We start from the raw sequence: 19,336 nt of genomic DNA, 5'->3' as shown, positions 1-19,336 counted from the left end.
CATTTCCATTTATACATAATCACCACTTAGAATTAATATTGGTTTTAATTATTTTTCAGGATCTCTCCTTACATTATCAAAGCCTTTTCTGGTCAACATATGATGATTATAACTAAATTAGAAAAAAACAGTTATTGAACCTACAATAAAACAATGATTAGTAGATTACTAGTGGGTTAAGTTAAAATGTTCTGTGCTTATTGACACTTCAAGAGAAGCTTTTTCCTCAATACTGAGGAGACCATTTTTAACCCCATTTGTGAACGTGTGGGGTAACGACCACATGAGCAAGTTATTCTCGTCCATGCCAAAGCAATCACGTTTTCTGTCCTCAGATGATCTGGCAACGACTCCATCCCCCCTGAATCCTTTCACACACACTCACACACACCACAGCTGGTCTCCATTCCTCGGCCTGCTAACACTCACACACTGGAGCAGTTTGTCACTCAACTCTCAACAAGTTGCAAGTCCTTCCTCTGCCTGCTAGAAACACACATCCTAGCACCACAGATGGGTTGAGTTTGACAGAGCATGTGGCCAGAGAGACGTGATATGAAGCTATACATCTCTGTCTGTATCTGATGCACACTGGATATTCTGGCCCAAGCCCCGTCTTGCCTAATCTCTGGCCTATTGTCTATTGCATAATGCAATCTGTCAGTGAGGGGTTTTTTTTTGTGACAGAAAATACATTTATAATGTTATTTTTTTTATTTATTTTTTTTATAAATGCTGTTCTTTTCAAATTTCTATTCATCAAAGAATCCTGAAAAAAATGCATCACGGTTTTCACAGAAATATTAAGCAGCACAACTGTTTTCAACATTGATAATAAGAAATCATCAAATCAACGTATTAGAAATATTTCTGAAGGATCATGTGACACTGAAGACTGAAGTAATGATATGACTGAAGTAAATTATATTTTAAAATATATTCAAATAAAAAACTGTTACTTTAAATTGCAATATTTCACAATATTACAGCTTCTTCTGTATTTTTGAACAAATTTTGAATTTTTTTTTACTTTTGAACAGTACTGTACATATTAGTATATAAGCTGCATACACTACATCCTATTTTTATCTGTATTTTTTCCCTGAGGTTCACTTATAAGGTCAGACAAGGTTTCTGCATCGAAAGAAGCAATAATTTAGTTTTTGCAAAGTCAACATTCTCTTTCCAAAGAGTAAAGCATGCATTATAGTGTACAGTACATGTTCACAGTCAGTCCATGCTGAAACGTGCCGCTCAAATAGTTATTAGTAGCAGTATGCGATCATGCGTATAAAAATAGTCAGTAAAAACACTGTTGTCTTCACGTTTGAAATAAAGCAAATGTTCCATCGCAAAAAACAAAACTTGTCACATGACGTAACTCCCTCCATTAATTAACAACACATTTAATTGATATGTACCATTCAAATATTTGTGTGTCACAACAACTTGAAAAGAAAAAAAAAGAAAAAAAGCTTTTGAAAGAAGTCTCTTATGCTCACCAAAGCTGTATTTATCTGATCAAATATACAGTAAAAACAGTAATATTGTGAAATATTATTACAATTTAAAATAACTTTTCTATTAGAATATATTTTAAAATGTAATTTATTCCTGTGATGTCAAAGCATCATTACTCCAGTCTTCAGTGTCACATGATCCTTCAGAAATTATTCTATGATGCTGATTTGCTCAAGAAAGTTCAAAAGAAAAGCATTTATTAGTAAACAATAAATATTTTAATAATTTTCCTAAAAATACTGTCACTACCGATCAATTTAATGCATCCTTGATGGATAAACTATTCATTTATTTCCCCCCAAAAAACAACAACATGTAAACGGTAGTTACTTTAATGATGGAATGGATATTATGCAAAAGCCACTTATTTTTTATGGGCTCAAGCAATAAATAAATAAAAATAGCAAATCCAAACAATTTAAAAATCCACATGGTTTGAGGTATCAAATAAAACCCTTAAACCTTAATATGACCACACAGCTTTTTAGTAAGTACCACTAAAAATAGTAAGAGTAGTGTTAGTTAGTATGCCATTCTGAACATTCCCCATCTCTAAACCAAGCGACTTTCCCTAGTAATCTCTGTCCCTTCTGTTCCCACATGCCCCTGAAACAGCTTTTTCATTCTCTCTCAATCTTCTTTCTGTAGCTCCCTCCGTGCAGAGCGGCATTCATTGATCTGTGTGCTCTCCGGCTGGAGGGGAACTTCCCTTTATTTCATTGGTATTCCAGATGGAATTACTGTGCATTTCCTGGCAGCAGAGCGGTTTGAGGGGGGAATGGCAAACTGAATGGATATGATTTCCTCTCCTTCTCGTTCCCCCCTTCCTCTGGCTCTCTCCAAATCCTGAACTTCGAGGGAACTCGAGGCACTTCCCTCAATATCTCGGTTTTCAATAAAAACAGGTTGTGCTGGCCAGGGTACAGACATACTTCTCAGCTGCCTGACATAGTTCTGGCACCGTTGCTTTCGTCGACAGCCAAGCAATGACAAACACGCAGAGAAAAAAAAAGAAAAAAAAAGTGGATCAGACAGAGCAGGATAATCCAAGCCCTGAAACACGCAGGCCAGGATGGAGAATCAATGCCATTTTGATGTCCTGCATCGCCTGAAACTCGAATTCAAAACTACATTGATTTTAATACAAGTCTGCTCAGGTATACAGCGATTTTGGCTCGCTCGGCAGGACACATGCACCGCCCAGCCCGATGATGGATGATAATAGGATACAGATGTCGGTCCTCATTTTAGCACATAACACTTAATGCGTTACACCTTTGAGATCAGAGAGAAAACGAGGCTTACATAGTCATTTACATTTGCTTTGCATGGTCTCCCGTGTTATTTGGATCCAGACCCAAGAGCCCGTACCACACAATTACCAACACCAGCGCCGGAGGGAAACAATTACTAAGGGAACGCTGAAAATGTTCCAAAACAACCTCTCAGACGAGAAACAAAGAGCCATTACAAATGCTAACATCCAGAGACATCAACAGTCCCTTTCAATCTTCATCTTTGAGATCACAAAAGGTTAACATGGATTTATTTACTATTACAGATTTTAATTTGAAGTTAAATGGATGTTTTGTACTGGCTGACGCATCAAAACTTGAACGAGGATGAGGTCACATGTTTTTCGAGGCTTCAACTCTGACATTAACTTTAAAGTTCTTGCCAATTTAAGTATTAGTTAATGCTTATGTCATTACAAATAAGTAGCATGAGAAATACAAAAGGAGACTCTTTTTAATCCTTTTTTTGTTAAAATACAGTTTATAGCAAAATAAAAGTACCGTAAAAGTGGTATTTTATGGTCAGTACGATTTTTTTTTTTTTTATTAATACTTTTATTCAGCAAGGACACATTAAATTGATCAAAAGTGACATTTACAATAGAAGTTGACCGATACGGTGATTATGATACTAAGTTGGTAATTCTGGCCGATAATCAGTTATAAGAAAACTCAAATGAAAATTACTGAAAAGTATTAGAAAATTAATTATAATATATCCAAACAAATTTAAATATCAATTTAAATATACCCTCCCCCCCCCCCCCCTTTGTACATAAATTATATATTTACTGTAAAAAACAAAAACAAAAAAAAGGGAATTGTATTACAATTTAAATTGTATTAATGATATATATATTATTATGACATAAATGCAGACTTGGTGAGCGTACAAGACTTCTTTCAAAAAACATTTTAAGTACTATTTCTGGAGAAAGTAACAATTATATTTGTGATCAAACTCCTGGGTTTACCTGGGGGTGAATACGGCATTATGAAGGAAATTCTCAAAGGCTTTAGCGATGTAGATATCGTCCTCGATTTGCTTCAGATCCTTCTCTGTTTTAGGGCATGGACAACAGGGGACTTTGTCCCTCCCCCCTGTTTCAGGATTGGTGGGTTTGGTGTCTTCGGTTTCTGTCAAACCCGTGGCTGAAATCCTGACGGGGATCTTCAGTTCTGTCAGGAAACAACATAAACATGGTTACATTTTTCCTGCAGTGATCTGGTATCATTTCAATATGCTCAAAATGTAAATTCTGAAAGCGCCACAGAAAAGCAAGAAAAAAAACAAATTAAATCAAAGTATGAGTAATAGTAGGCTTAGAGAGCAGCACTAACAATATACAGACAGAGTTGAATGGTTTGAATATGCTGCACATTATTTTATTATGACAAAGCTTCATACATTTTGGAGAGTTTTCAAATTGAATTTGATCTAGTTACCCTAGATGCGCCGACACTGGATGCTTCAGATGTTCTCAATAATATGTTTATCTGTTTCATGGTTAAAAGTTTGAATTGCTGTTGGGGAAAATGGTGCTCAGTTTGAGTGTGTAATTCAGACCAGACCTTTGGAGCAGTAGTTGTGCTGGTAGAGCTCATGGTCCTCGGCCTGCTGCTTCCAGCGGAGCAGGTAGTAGGTGTTGTTTCCATTCGGGGCCACAGGTGGAGACCACCGCACCACCAGGTTTGATGAAGAGTTAGAGTACGCACGAATGTCTACAGGCATTGAGGGTGCTGAAAAAATAAAATAAAAAATGTAGCAAACAAATGTTGACTTCAGAGTGAATCCCCTTGGTGCAACCCATGGAAAGTCATGAATCATCCCTTCTGGGGGTTGAGCACACAACCATTGAGTTACTAGATTTTAAACCAGTAAGCCGCAACATCCTGCATGGAATAAGTTGACACTGCTAAAAATCCTATTCCTAATCAGCATCTAAAGTATTGAAATGTTCTTTAAAACAAGATAAATTTACTTAAAAAGCAAAACTGCATATCATTCAAAAGTTTGGGCTCTGTATGATTTCATAAATATATTTTAAAGCTTCAGTGTCACATGATCTTTCAGAAATCATTCTAATATGACAATTTGCTGCTCAAGAAATGTTTATTATTATCAATGTTGAAAACAGTTATGTAAAAAATTGTTTTCAGGATTCTTTGATGAATAGAAAGTTCAAAAGAACAGCATTTATTTGAAATAGATTTTTTTTTTTTACAATTTAAAAGTCTTTACTTTAATAATTTAATACAATTAATCACATAAAATTTTGACTGCTTAATAAAAGTTAAGAAAAAAAAAAATCTTACTGACCCCAAACATTTAAATAGTAGTGTATATATAGAGAGATTGAGATATATGTAGTATAAGTGTTTTATAGTATTTGCAAGTCTATTAACATAGAAAAAAAAACATGGCAATAGAACAAGACAAAGTTATTTCCACAATATACTTACCTCTTTTTACACTCATAAAACCACAGATCTATATTTGTACCTTCAACATTAATTTTAGCGAATCAAATCAAAATATTCACATTAAGCCAAAATGTCACATTCAAAATAATCATAACCAAATCAAAACATCAGAGCAAACACCCTTACTTAAATCAAAATGAGAGATTTGTGGCTTGTATTCTATGTCTGTTAGATCTGAGCCTGAATCTAGTGTACTCCTAAAGGCTGTGACACACCAAGCCGACTAAAAGCCGATTTGTGTTGTTGCCTTGCGTCGTCTGAATCTGGGCCAAAAAGCTGCACTTGAACACACCAAAAAGACTACAGCAGGCTGCCAACTAGCATGTGTGTGTAAGGAAATAACTGTCTATACCAGCAGGTATTAATAGTCTATATTCGTCATTCAAAAAGGTGTGTGGCTTGATATGCCACGGCCCTAAAAGAAACTTGCTGTTACACAAAAAGAGAAATAACACTAAGAAGAATGGTAGTCATCGCATGGATTCTTTACATTTCTTTTGCAACTTAATCGGTTAATAAATCTTTTTTCAAAAAATCAAAAAACAGGATAAGGGTACTGATTTCTGTGGAAAAAAAAATGACTTCACTTAAATTGATGATTGACCTGAATCTAGTTCATTACCTGATGGTTTAGTCCAAACATACACCACTTCACTCTTCGCCCCAAGATGCTGTCTGTCCTTGTCCCTGTCCTTGTCCTCCACAACTAACGTTACAGCTTTAACAAAGATGGCATACTGAGTCCAGGGCTTCAGCATGGACAGGGTAACACTAGGATTTTGGGTTTGGTCCTCCGGTAAGTCCACGTCAACCATGTTCCAGCTGTCTGATCCGCAACCGTCCTGACCATCAAACTCTGTAATGTTCTGGAAAGGCCTAAGAGAGAACATGAAAGATATTTACAAAACTGCTTAAACATTTTAATGGTATTGAGAAAGGCTGCTCAAAATATCTGAATAAAATGTCCACAAGACTTACGTATCTTTGTAGTATACAATAAAACTGACGAGGTCTCTGGAATCGGGGGGTCGATAAAGTTCCCATGTCAACTCGATTCTATTACTCTTCGTGCTATTCGATAAGAAGTTAAGAATTTTACTCCCACCTGAGAAAACAAAAACAAATTTACACATATAAAAATGGAAATTGAATATGCATATAGAGTTTAACTGCATTTTAAATTCTATCAATTGAGAACAAATAATAATTACAGCTTGCACGGTCTCCGTTGTTGCGGAAATCTCCTTCCAAAAACTTCTCCTTAATTCCTGTTTTCGACCACATTTTGCGGATCTCGGACATGCAGAGTTTGGGGTTCAGGCGGAAGTACAGTTTTCCAGTATTTATTGTGAGATTGTGCTGGGACCAGTCCCACAGAATTTGGAGATGCTGGTTATCCAAAGCTGCAAAGGCATATGTCCTGAAGACAACATAACAATAACAATGAATAAGTGGCAAAACAGATAAAACAATCAAATATGCATCATCAGGAAATTTAAAGGGTTAGTTCACCCTCAAGTTGTTCAAAACCTGTATGAGTTTCTTTCTTCTGTTGAACACAAAAGTAGTTTTTTTACCGTCAACTGTTTGATTAGCAAACTTTTTTCATTTAAAATAACAGAAGAAAGAAACTCATACAGGTTTTTAAAAAACTTTAGGGTTAGTGATGACAGAATTTTCATTTTTGGGTGAACCATGCCTTTAAATGCAGGACTAATGTTGTGTGTGTCTAAAACTCAATTGATATATTGACAATAATAGCTACACTTCTTATCAACATGCAGCAATAATAAGAAAAATAGCAACAGTTTAACTAATTTGATTTGAGTTATTTTTCAACTAAATATTAGTGACTGGAGGCATATTATCATCTGACAATAGAGATGCCAAATTAAGATGGTTCTTTCAGGGTTTCCACAACTTTTTTTACCAACGCATTTCAATGAAATTTCCATGATTTTCCAAGACATTATAAATTATTGCTCAGCTTTAAAATGTTTTATAGGCTAGAAATTGCTTTCAATCTCAAACAAATTTGATCTCTAAAAACATTAATTTTTACAATTTTAAAACAATTTTTTTATTTTGGGGTGAACTATCCCTTTGAGTCTACAAAACAATAATTTAATATAGATTGTACTTACACAAAGCTATTTCTAGCTTATGAAATATTTTAGAGCTGAGCACTAGAAACAGATTGAAAATATATTTTCTTTTACTAAAGTGGTTTTTAGATTATTTCATGGCTTTTCCAGTCCTAGTAGTCACAATTTCCAAATTCCCTTATATTTCCAGATTTTTCCTGATTAAGGAAACAATGTCCTTTGACACAGTGTGTTTTCTCTGGACTGTAACATAGTTTACTCATTAACCACAAGGTTGGTGTATAAAACTACAGTGAATCATTAGTCAATACACATACCTCTATCTTTTCATTAACAACTAGTCTGGTTATGCACACACTATGTAGATTTAAAGAAAAATGCAGATTTCACTACGTGAAACTTTGAGGAGTGGATTCAGATGATTGTCACTTCCATAAACACCCAAACTCTGTGTGTATGTTGCTGCAGGGCCTTGTGGCCATTACTTTACAGGACATATAAGCTGATGATTCACCAGAATTGACGTAAATGATCATAAAAGATAAACAGCATCAGTAAAAGCTAGCTTTGGAATGTAAGCACTTCATGTGCATTAAAAGCAAGTGTTTCCCTTGACCCTACAGCACACTTGAAAGCTTTAGTCTGACGCATGTTTTGCCACTTTTGCAAGTGGCACACTAACATGCTTATATTTATCAGTCAAGTCAATATACTGTATTACAAATGCTCTATTTGCTGCATTTATCAAACAGGTACATTACTGTTCTGACGTTTGTTTGATGATTCATGTTTAAGGGAATGTTAAAGGAACAGACTTATAAATGTTAAATGTGGATGGAGGGCTTGTTTGTTTGTTTCTGTCTCTAAAAGCGTTCCCAGAGCTCAATTTAGTATTTCGTAACAACTTTGCACAGAGAGGGATGTTTTGATCTGTTTTGGAAATGGGATAACAGTAAACAAACAGGGATTGAATTAAATTACACATTTCTTCTATGACGCACAGGACCCATTCAGTCTAATTCCGTTAATTCCGTATGGAACCCTTATAAACCAACAACGCCTAACTCCTGCTTTTAAATGTCAAATGTTTAATAACTTAAACAGTAAAAATACCGTACAAAATCAATTCTAAACTTTTTGTTATTTTTTTAAATGACGATGTGGTGTTGCACTGAGTAGCCCCACCCACTATAAAATCTCATTGGTCCACTATCCTACCATCATTACTATTCATGAAATATTATATATCTTCTGATTGGCTGTGATTTGCCCCATTTTGAGCAGTTTTGCATTAAAGAGGTACTTCATCGCTGGAAAAACTGGCTTTCAATAAAACTTGGCTGCCTATACAGTAAAAAGGTGAAAAGAAAAAATGAAATCGGTGCTACCTGACTAATGATGAACCAACCCTTGTAATAACTGTTCTGTTAATAACCCTCAGTCGACCGGACGGTCCAGGTAACATGGAGAATGAGTAAACATTGTTCATTTACATATACTACCGACACACAAAGCGTTTTTAAAATACAAAGCGTTTTTAAAATTGGCGAAGACAGACAAACCCTGTTGGGACATGGTGCAAAGTGTTAAATTCACATCTTACTCGTCCCAGAGGTCATCTCCATGGATGTATCTCAGACTCTTGAGGAAGGAGAGCGAGCTCAGGGTGTGCGATGAACGTATCTTAATGTATCCCGTCACCGTCTTGATGAGTCCCAGGAAGTTCTCCAACTCCGAGGCGATGTTGGCTAGAGAGATGGAAAAGAGTGTCAGTGAGCAGTGCGGTGGAAAGTCAGTAACAGAAGCTGCTGAGCCGCAGATACTCACTGCCACGGCGGATGTTGATATGCAGGTTTCCTTTGATAACGGTGCAGCCCTTGAGGGACTGAGCCGCGTCCACAGAGTCAATGACCTTTTCATCACAGATCTTGTCACATGGGCCGTTACAGGCAGTGCAGATCATGCTGCTAGACACAATGGGACAAAAGGACGATCAAAATGTGTCACCGCAAAACCAACACTGATAACCAAATATCTCACTTTCACATTATCACGTGACCTTCAGTTCAGTGAAAGGCAAGCTAAAGTTTGAATGCAACTAAACTTTTTTTCGATCTTTCCCCCCCAAAAGAAGAACATGATTGGTTTGTTCTGAGTTAATTAGAACTGTTATTTATGGGTTTAACCAGTCTCTTTAAGACAAGTCATTTCACTCGGCGGCCATATTTGAAACACCTCTCAGGCATGCAAGTGTAGCTCCTATCTCTTTGAATGGGGAAATATTCTCCAAAACTGTTCGCCAAGCTTACAATTAAATTTCATATTTGAAATCACCAATGAAATCTGACAACAACTATCTCATAATGCACATGCGCAGTCCTAAGCGCGCGTCTCAGAAGACTGACTGTTTCTATGGGAGCAGGAGCTTCTAACTGCAGCTGCAGTGACGCAATGACTTTACTAATCGGCTATTGGCTATTTTCCTTAGAAGACGGGACTTATTCCGCCATATTGCGCGTTGCACTTTCTCCCATTCATAGTAGTGCACCGTCTTTCTGCATATATCTGTATAGTCTTTGGTTTAACCAGAAAACATTTTTCGTTTGGGTTAGTCCGATTGCTTTGTGGGTGTACAGGATCTGAACACTTTTGCCAGGTTTTTCAGGCACTGATTGTGAGGGAAAATTTGCTGTATTCTTTATTGGATTTTAACACTACAGTCTTACTGGTAGATGAAAGTATAATCAAATTTGTAAGGGCCATTATAGCTTTTTACTGTCACTTTTGATAAATGTAATGCATAATTTGCATAAAACATGCATACATTTAAATTTAATACATAAAAGTATTAATTTCTTTCCAAAAACAAACAAAAAAACAAACAAAAAGAAAACCTAATAATATTTTTTTTTTTTTACAGAACCCAAACTTTGCACTATACACTTACAGGATGATATAATAGAAATAAAATAATAATAAAAAAAGATCAAATAATGATATGAATGATTTGTAAAACTTTGTCAGTGCAGGATATTCATGTTATTCAAACTCAAAAAGGATGTTGGAAAGTAAAACAAACTAAAACGTTAAAATATAACAGAACACATTTGAAACAAATGAAATATAATCTAAAAACAGAAACAAAAATTCACAATCACAGATATGTTTTGATTTACTCATTTTCACTAAAAAATATAACCATTTATCAGATGCACACTTTCAAAATAAAAAGTTGAATGCAGAGAAAGTCTTTGTACCTCCGGTTCTCACGCGTGAAGCCGGGTGGGCAGTCAGACATGCACTCTCCTCCGTGGATCACGAAACGGTCATAATCAGGCAGGTGGACCTTGGAGCAGAAGTCCATGGTGATGCAACGCCAGCCCTCAAACTTGTACGTGTTGTGCGGACAGTCCTCCACGCACCGGCCCTCGTAGTAGTAGTGCTGGCAGGCGGCACAGGCCCTGTCGCTGTCGGGCACGGTGCAGCTGCCCAGACACTGGGGGTGACAGCACTCGCCCGAATCAGTACACGCCCGCTGTCCACATGTCTTCGGACAAACTGGAGGGAAACACAGGGTGGAAGATGTTGAAATGAATATTTTCTGGATTTGTGTCAAGAAAACTACATTCAATTAAAAACTTGAAATGTATTTGTGAAGAAAACAGTTTATGAATCCATCAAGTTCAAAAACACCCTCAGACCATTAAGTTTGATTTTACAACATTAGAGATAAACTGCTCCATAGTCTCTTATAATATCAGAAGGTGTCTATCATTTACTTTTGTTAGATATTATTGTCATTCTCACAAAGAAATGTCATATTCGACCACAAAAAAAGTGTTCTCATTCTCATACAGAAATCATCATGTTTGAGTAATGATTTTAAAATTAAAGAACGGTGATTAAATTGTATTATATTAATCATATAAGTACAATCAATGCTACCATAATTTAAAAATAAACAATACACAATATACCTTGAAATAATATACACATTTGCATTACAGTACCTAGAATTTGGTTGGAAAAATGTAAAAATAGTCTAAAATAATTTTTATAAATAGTTTTTCTTTGCAGTGAGCTACACTTTTTTTTTCCAGAGACTAATAAAAATGAGAAAAGAGATACACAGAGAGTAATGGGTAAAATTAGACCTATCTGTTTCGCATACTTCTTTCAGATCCTCACCTTATTTGAACTAGATTACAACATTCAGGAAGTCAAGTCATGCAAGCTCAAAAAAAAGTTAATTTCATAACCCGGCTGTGAGGCAAAAAGCCTGGCTTAAGCCCAAGCGGTTTGCAGCTCTGGGTCAGGGACATGTGATCGCACGTCCTCTCTCCATTACTGTCTGTTTCTTCTTGACCTCTGTCTTTCAAGCTTGACTGATAAAGGTTACTGCAAACAGCCTCAAGGATACAATGCTGTACAGTTCACAAACAAGTATAGGCACATACTTCATCACAGTCAAAGTACCTTCACCTTCATGTATACATTTCCTTTTGCCAAAAAAACTATCAAAACAAATGACCAAATCACCATTAAACGCATTGGCATGTTGAGACAGACTACATTATTATCCAGTGTTAACTTGAGGCAAAACACAATAGTACAATAAAAAAAAGTTAAGGAAGTACCTTAAAAAAATAAAAATAAACAACATACATTTTATATGCAACATTGTTTATTTTGTGAAATAATTTAATTATGCTAATTGATTCAACTGAAGTTTTGGAAAGCATACTGATTGTCAACAATGCATTCTCATTTAAATTTCTTATTTTTCATAATTTTTGTTCGAAAATCTAACCGAGGCTGCAAATGATCTAGAAGCCAATATACAGAGCATCTGGTTGCATGACATTAATTATTCTGTATTATACCTTCCAAATAAACTAATAACTAACTAAATATTAAGACATTAAGACGTTAATAGATGATTCCATAGGGAATGAATAAATAAATATTAGGGGAAAAATATATAATAAACACCTCTGGAAAATAATTTCAGGGGGGCAAATATAGAAATATTGGGGATTATAAACTAAAATAAATAAATAAATAAATGGTAAGAAAAAATAATTCATCACATTTGTTAATAAATGTTCATGAAAAAAATTACAGGGGAAAAATATTACCCTTCCAAACAAACTAGACTAAATTGATAACACTTTAAGGTTTCATTAGTTAGAATGAACTAAGAATTAACATTACTTCTACAGATTTATTCATCTTAATTTCAACATTTACTGATACATTATTAGAAAGTCAAATGTTGTATTTCTTCACATTAGTTAATCCACTGTGAACTAACATGAACAGCTGGATTTTAACATTAACGAAGATTAATAAACACAGTAACAAATGTATTTCTCATTGTTCGTTCATGTTAGCTAATACATTAACTAATGTTAACACATGATAGAAAAAGCGTTACCACTAAATCCAACATAAAAGTTATTAAATCCCCCAGAAAAATAATTTCAGGATGGAAATATTGCCACTTAATGGGGAAAAAAAACTACATTTGTGATCTTGCAAGACACACAGTCACGCATAAACAGTGTGTTTTCCTGTAGTCATCTCTCTTTTCCCCTATTCTCATATGGCATATACAGGCGATACATTCAGTGTTAACTCCAGGCCCACTTTACAAACAAATCCAGTCCGCATATTCCATCCGACCGAGACTATGTATAATTCGACCAGAGTCCTCTGCTATCATTCTAAATAAGAGCGCATTGTAACAGGGGAGAGGAAAAACTGATTCAGGTCAGAGCACCAGCAAGGAAAACACCAGCTTTAGTACAAGAATGGCCTACATTTAGAACAGAGAAACTCAGCTGCCCGATCTTTCCTTACGCGCTCTTTCTTTCTACAGCCTGGAACGCAGGAAACTCACTGTACAAATGACTATGGGTAGACATCTCACATATCTCACAAAAGCCACAGAAAGACTATTTGGTTTCATTTTTAAATGTTGGCCTTTCCACGGCGGCAAAGGTCTGATGGTTTTTAGGGAGGGTCTCCCGTGAGCGTATGAATTCAGATAACCTTACAGAGAGAATAGGGAGAGAAAAACAGGGAAACATTCAAGCTGTAATTTACATGCAACAGTTGTCCTGGAGGACGCTATAGCAAATAAGAGTTAAATCATAACGCTTTGGTGTAAATGTATGTTAAGAACACTAGCCTGAGGTTTAATGTGTATCTGAGAGAGTTATCGTTCATCACGAGCCGTGTTCAAAGAGCAAATTCTTGACAAACGAGTCAGCCGTTCAGTTTAGGACACCTATAGTTAAAACACAAATATCTGTTTTGCATACAGTTCATGCAAAGCACCATTTTAGCTATCATCAGGTCGGAACGAAGACAACCCAGCTAATTTGGTCCGACTGAGATATCCCGTCTTCAGCTGATGACACTTATGGTGGAGTATTCACAAGGCCACCATGCTGGAATCTCTGTTAGTCTAAACACGGAAAAAAACAAACCAGAACCAGACACCCTTGACTGAGAGCCTTTGTCAGGGAAGATAGAGAGGGCGTTTCTACATCCTTTACCAACAAGTTTAGGCTCAGAAATCATCTTTAAATAGAATATCTAACACTATTTTGATGCACATTATTACCGATAGATAATGTACACTTATTCTCAAGGGCACAATGTGATCATTCATGGATTGGCTCTTTTTTTGATAGGCTCAAACCTACAGCGTTTCAGTTGCTAAATTAGTTGTTTACCAGTAAACCACAACATTGTACATAAATATGAAATGATGTGAAAAAAACTTTTTTACTGGTAAGATTTTTTTCATGTTTTTGAAAGAAATCACATATGCTAATGTGACCATTTATTTGACCAAAAATACAGTGAAAACTGGAATATTATTACATTTTAACAGCCATTACTCAGTCTTCAGTGTCACATGATCCTTCAGAAATAATTATAATATGCTGCTCAAGAAACAATTCTTATTATCATCATCATTGTTGACAACAGTTGTGCTGCTTAATATTTTATGGATTTTTTTGTAATATTTTTTGTAATATGAATAGAAAGTTCCAGAGAACAATTTGGAACTTGTTCCAGTTTCTTTAAAATATAAATCTTTGTAAATTGTATATAAATGTATTTACGGCTACTTTTGATGCATCCATGCTGAATAAAAGTATTAATTTCTTTAAATAAAAATCTTACTGAGCCAAAACATTTGAATAGTAATGTATAGTCAATCAATAGCCCTTTTTAATGTTTCAAAACATCATTACTGTAGCATAGAGGAAAGCAATGAAGACTACATTTTTACTCTTGGACCGTGTGGATTCTGAAAACCCCTCGTGTGCTACAGGTGAATGATAATGAACACCTGGCTAAGGAAATCTTGGATGTTCTCTCTCCATCCGGGAGCTGATCAACTATTAGATTACTTTCTGTCTTCATACACAACAACATATCCAACATGAACACCTGGGCCCTCAGGAAATAAGCTAGACTCACATTTTTTCTCTCCCTTTTTATGATTATTAATAGCTGGAGGAAAATCAATTGAAGTAATGAGAAGTATTTTAGGTTAGGACCTAAGTATTGAACATGACGAAATTGCAGAGAAAAACATTTAACAAAATGTTGCATTTCAAATATTAACAATTAACAACTACAAGTATTATTATTTTTTTTTAATACAACAATAAGTGTCACAGAGAAGTTCTCAAAGACATTATTTTAAGCTTTTAGTATCTAAAAAAAAAAAACAACAACAAAAAAAAAACATGCTTTTAAAATACTTAGGTCTGGATTTGTCTCAGTCTGAATCTGAAACGATGTGTTCATTTGCATGGTTCGTTTCTTTGCATCCAGCTGCAGGGACGTTTAGCAAGCAGTGATTCCTACTGGTCAACAACGCTGATTTGCAGTTGTGGGACCAGCCAGCTGTGCAGTTTTCCATGTCAACAACACATGGCTTTTTGTATATATTCAAAGGAAAATTGGACTACATGACTAAACAGATCGCGATAAATGTTTTCGGAACATTTCAAAACAATCAGGAGTAAAAAAATTTAATTAAATAAAAAATAAAGTTCTATTTGTCTATAATATAAAATCAAACCCATTTACATAAGACGCCTTGTAATGAAGCAAAACCACCCCTAAATGCTTGCACTTCCTACTGATATTCTAATGAAGCTAATTTCCACAAGAACAAATAGTAATGCTGACATTACAACCGATCAAAGATTCACAGCTTTTTATAGCAACCACACTATTGTAATTAAACCTTTTCTTGAGCTAGCCCTGCTAAAGCCATCCACACTGTGTTCACCGAAACGCCGACATACGTCTAACCCCGTCGGGCCAAACCATAATCTACATTGTTTTGTTACATTATGCTGAAGAAGAACAAGCTGCTTTTTTTTTTTTTTTTTACAAATCTTTTGTTTCATAAAGTATAACATTTGTTTTACCTGCCCATTATTAAATGGATAGTTCTGACAAAAATGAAAATTCTGACATAATTTACTCACCCTCATGTTGTTCCAAATCTGTATAGGTATAACTAAACTAAACTGATTCCAATAATTGCTTTTGAAAAAAAAATAATTTGTGAAATAAATACAGGGCACAAAACTTAAATAAATGTAACTAAAATAAAATGGGCTGAAAAAAAAAAAACAGTTGGTTGCATTCCTGTTCAGATTTGCATATCATGTAGTTACTTGCATCAAAGCAAACCTGTATGAATTTCATTCAACAGTAGCACATGAAAAGAAACACCATAAAAAGTAATACACGTACAACTTTTGCACTTTATTCTGAGTCTGAAGCTATAGCTTTGTGTGATGAAAAATGTTTAGATGTTACTTTCTGATTTTCAGGGAATAACTTAAACCTAATATTTTAGGCGTCTCAGAAACCAAAAAAGGCATTCGGAAAGACACGAGGAATTGTCATTTTTGGCTGAACTATTCCTTTAATGAATTACTATTAAAGGTGTGTGTGTGTGTGTGTGGGGGGGGGGGGGGGGGGGGGGGGTATGCCAAGCCCTGTTAAATTAAGCCGGCTCTCACAGAAGACCCCCTCAGAGACTCCCTGTATTCACCATCATGGCGCTGACAGTCGAGGCACAGAAAGGATGCCTCAGGCTTTTTTATTTTTAGTCAACATCGTCACCTCAGCCCCTCTTCCTTATTAATTCAGGAAACTCTCCAAGTTCATCTGAGGTCTTTTCATCACCGCTGATCTTGGCTGCCACAAACCAGCATGTCTGAGAAAAACAGGTTGCATGCGCTGGCACAGTGTGTTCCCTCTCGCTCTCCATCAGAGTGAGAGTGCGCGAGAGGACACCAGCAGATAACGTGCAAAGAATAAGGTGTAACATCCACCCCGAAATCTTCCTTTCGTCCCCCAGTGGGATGGAGACCAATAGGAATGTATGGCTCCTAGTTCTCATGAATAGTTCTGTATTATTAAGTCTCAAAGACATCTAATCTAATACCTCAAGGTCACATATAGCCTTATGTGTGGTAGTGATGAAAATTTGTGGAGGATGAAATTATGTTTCTTCCTCGAGAACGTCGCTGACGTGTGTAGGTGCAGTTATATTTTAAGATGCGGGATTTAGACCCAAGTTTTACTCCAACAAATCTATCGAGATATGTCTCAGAGATGCGAATGTGAAGCAGTAACCAACCGTGATCGAATTCCCTTCAAACATCTGTGCCATTAAACCAAGGCTGCATTCGAAATCACATACTTCCCTACAATATAGGTGAAAAACAGTATGTGATAAAAGAAGCGTGTCCGAATTCACTAACTCTGATAAAGCAGTAGGCAAAAAGTACCCGGACGACCTACTACTTCCGGTGAGATTCTGAAGTGTGTATACGATGGACACATGATGATGATGTCAACATGGCGAATGGAGTAAGTCCGGATTACATTCATACTACCGTACACACTTTTTTTAATGGTCGCAAATCTGAGAGAAAGAAAATATGTGTTTATAAACTTTTTTTTAATTTACTGATATTTTACATTATCTCTGATTATAATATGTAATATTCATGCATAAAAATGAATAATTCTGGTTAATAAAACCCATTCAATGCAACAACAAAAAAACATCACAGAAAACGATACCACAGCATCATCTGTTATCTATTACCAAGGATGAATGTGGTTACTGATTTGTTAAGCTAGAAATTGTGACACCTCTCATGTTTCTCCAATATAAGAAACAAATCCAGATCATAACGTTCATCAAGCACTAGTAGTGACGTTAAAGGGCTCGAGCTGGACAGCGCATCACTGCTCTAGCTGTGACACCTGTTCAAGAGTGACACCTGATAGAGTTTCACTATCATATAAGATGGCAAATATCACTTGCAATACGCTTGGGTACGATAAAAACAAAATTCAGCACAGTTTCCTGAGTCAGGCCTGAGTCAATGACTTTCAAAATATCTTTTGAGTTCTGCAGAAGAAAAAGGGGTTACACTTTAGACATCCTACTAACTATAAGTAACTTTTCAACTACATCTCAAATATCAGTCATTAGAGTACTAGTAGACTGTAGACTTTAAAGGGATAGTTCACTTTGAAATTACATTTTGGTATGTTTTAGCTTACCTCAAGGGCATCCAAGATGTAGGTGTCTTTGTTTCCGCAGTAGTTTCAATTTTGATATTTTTAAGTCAAACCGTTCTTGTCTGTCAGTCATATAATGCAGGTCTATGGTCACTGTCTCAAAGAGCATGCACAGAGAAATCCAAATTAAACAATTCCCCATCGTAAGTACACATTGATGGCCTAAGACACGAAACGAGCGGTTTGTGTGAGAAAACGAACAGTACTTATATCGTTTTTACCTCTTATACACAGCCATGTCCAAGTGATCTGAGGGCGCGCGCGCTTCCTGGTGTGTGACGTGCGCGCGCGTTCTGGCTTAGTCTGCGCAAGCGCTGGAAAGTGTACAAGAGGTAAAACCGATATAAATACTGTTCGTTTTCTCACACAAACCGCTCGTTTCGTGTCTTAGGCCATCAATGTGTACTTACGATGGGGAATTGTTTTAATTTGGACTCTGTGCATGCTCTTTGAGACAGTGACCATAGACCTGCATTATATGACTGACAGACAAGAACGGTTTGACTTAAAAATATAAAAATTGAAACTACTGCGGAAACAAAGACACCTACATCTTGGATGCCCTTGAGGTAAGCTAAAACATCCCAAAATTAAATTTCAAAGTGAACTATCCCTTTAAGCCTAAAACTGGGTTAGTAGAATAAGTTGACATGTACTTAGTGTCAGTAGAATGTCTGTGGGAGACCATCAAAACAAAGTGTTAGCAGATATTAAGCAGACAGTATACTTACACTACATTTATTTCTAAATTATGACTATTTTGGATGTAAAAATCATACTAACATTATAATTGACCCTCGGGAAACATTATACAATAAAAAAATGCAGTTCATGACCCCTTTAACCCATCCCAGTTAGTGCACACACATTAGAAGTAGTGAGAAGTGAGTCGTGGGTATTGAGGGTGGAAGAGCACGCTGTTCATTCACTCGCCCACCTACATTTTCCTGCCGGTATTGAGAATCGAATCCGCAACCTTCGGGTTACAAAAACATGTCAATATGACGTGAATGGTGTGAGCGGATGATATGATGGCATTATAACAGAACAACAATAAAGAGGGACGGGCTGAAGCTACCAATGATCAGACTATGTCTGCGCTGGATAAACGAATAAACACACAAATTACTTTTTGAATTGAAACAAAAATCAATTAGACTTTAATAGGAGACACCGTCCAATGTTCTCCCCTGTCGGTGACTAACACTGACATTTTCTCTAACGTCCTTATTAGTCTCCCACTCAAATCTGGCGAAACTAGTAAAAGCCGTTTTACCTGACAAT

The 19,336-nt window shown here is 36.1% G+C and overlaps 1 protein-coding gene across 2 annotated transcripts in view; it reads right to left on the bottom strand.

Moving 5' to 3' along the window:
- Window positions 1-19,336, bottom strand: part of igf1rb (insulin-like growth factor 1b receptor) — an 86,992-nt gene that overhangs the window by 20,959 nt on the left and 46,697 nt on the right. The window contains exons 3-10 of one of the 2 annotated variants that reach the window (XM_082157372.1): window positions 10,663-10,963; window positions 9,233-9,372; window positions 9,009-9,153; window positions 6,512-6,720; window positions 6,279-6,405; window positions 5,923-6,176; window positions 4,389-4,556; window positions 3,791-3,995 (exon numbers count right to left, since the gene is read on the bottom strand). In XM_082157372.1, coding sequence (XP_082013498.1) covers window positions 3,791-3,995; window positions 4,389-4,556; window positions 5,923-6,176; window positions 6,279-6,405; window positions 6,512-6,720; window positions 9,009-9,153; window positions 9,233-9,372; window positions 10,663-10,963 — 1,549 coding nt within the window. The remainder of the gene's footprint in view (window positions 1-3,790; window positions 3,996-4,388; window positions 4,557-5,922; window positions 6,177-6,278; window positions 6,406-6,511; window positions 6,721-9,008; window positions 9,154-9,232; window positions 9,373-10,662; window positions 10,964-19,336) is intronic. The other variant, XM_082157373.1, reaches the window with a different exon arrangement.

Source organism: Leuciscus leuciscus, assembly GCF_965113295.1.
Source record: "Leuciscus leuciscus genome assembly, chromosome: 2".
Lineage (NCBI taxonomy): Eukaryota > Metazoa > Chordata > Actinopteri > Cypriniformes > Leuciscidae > Leuciscus > Leuciscus leuciscus.
The sequence above is the reverse complement of the archived record's forward strand: the minus strand, read 5'-3'. Positions and strand labels throughout refer to the sequence as shown.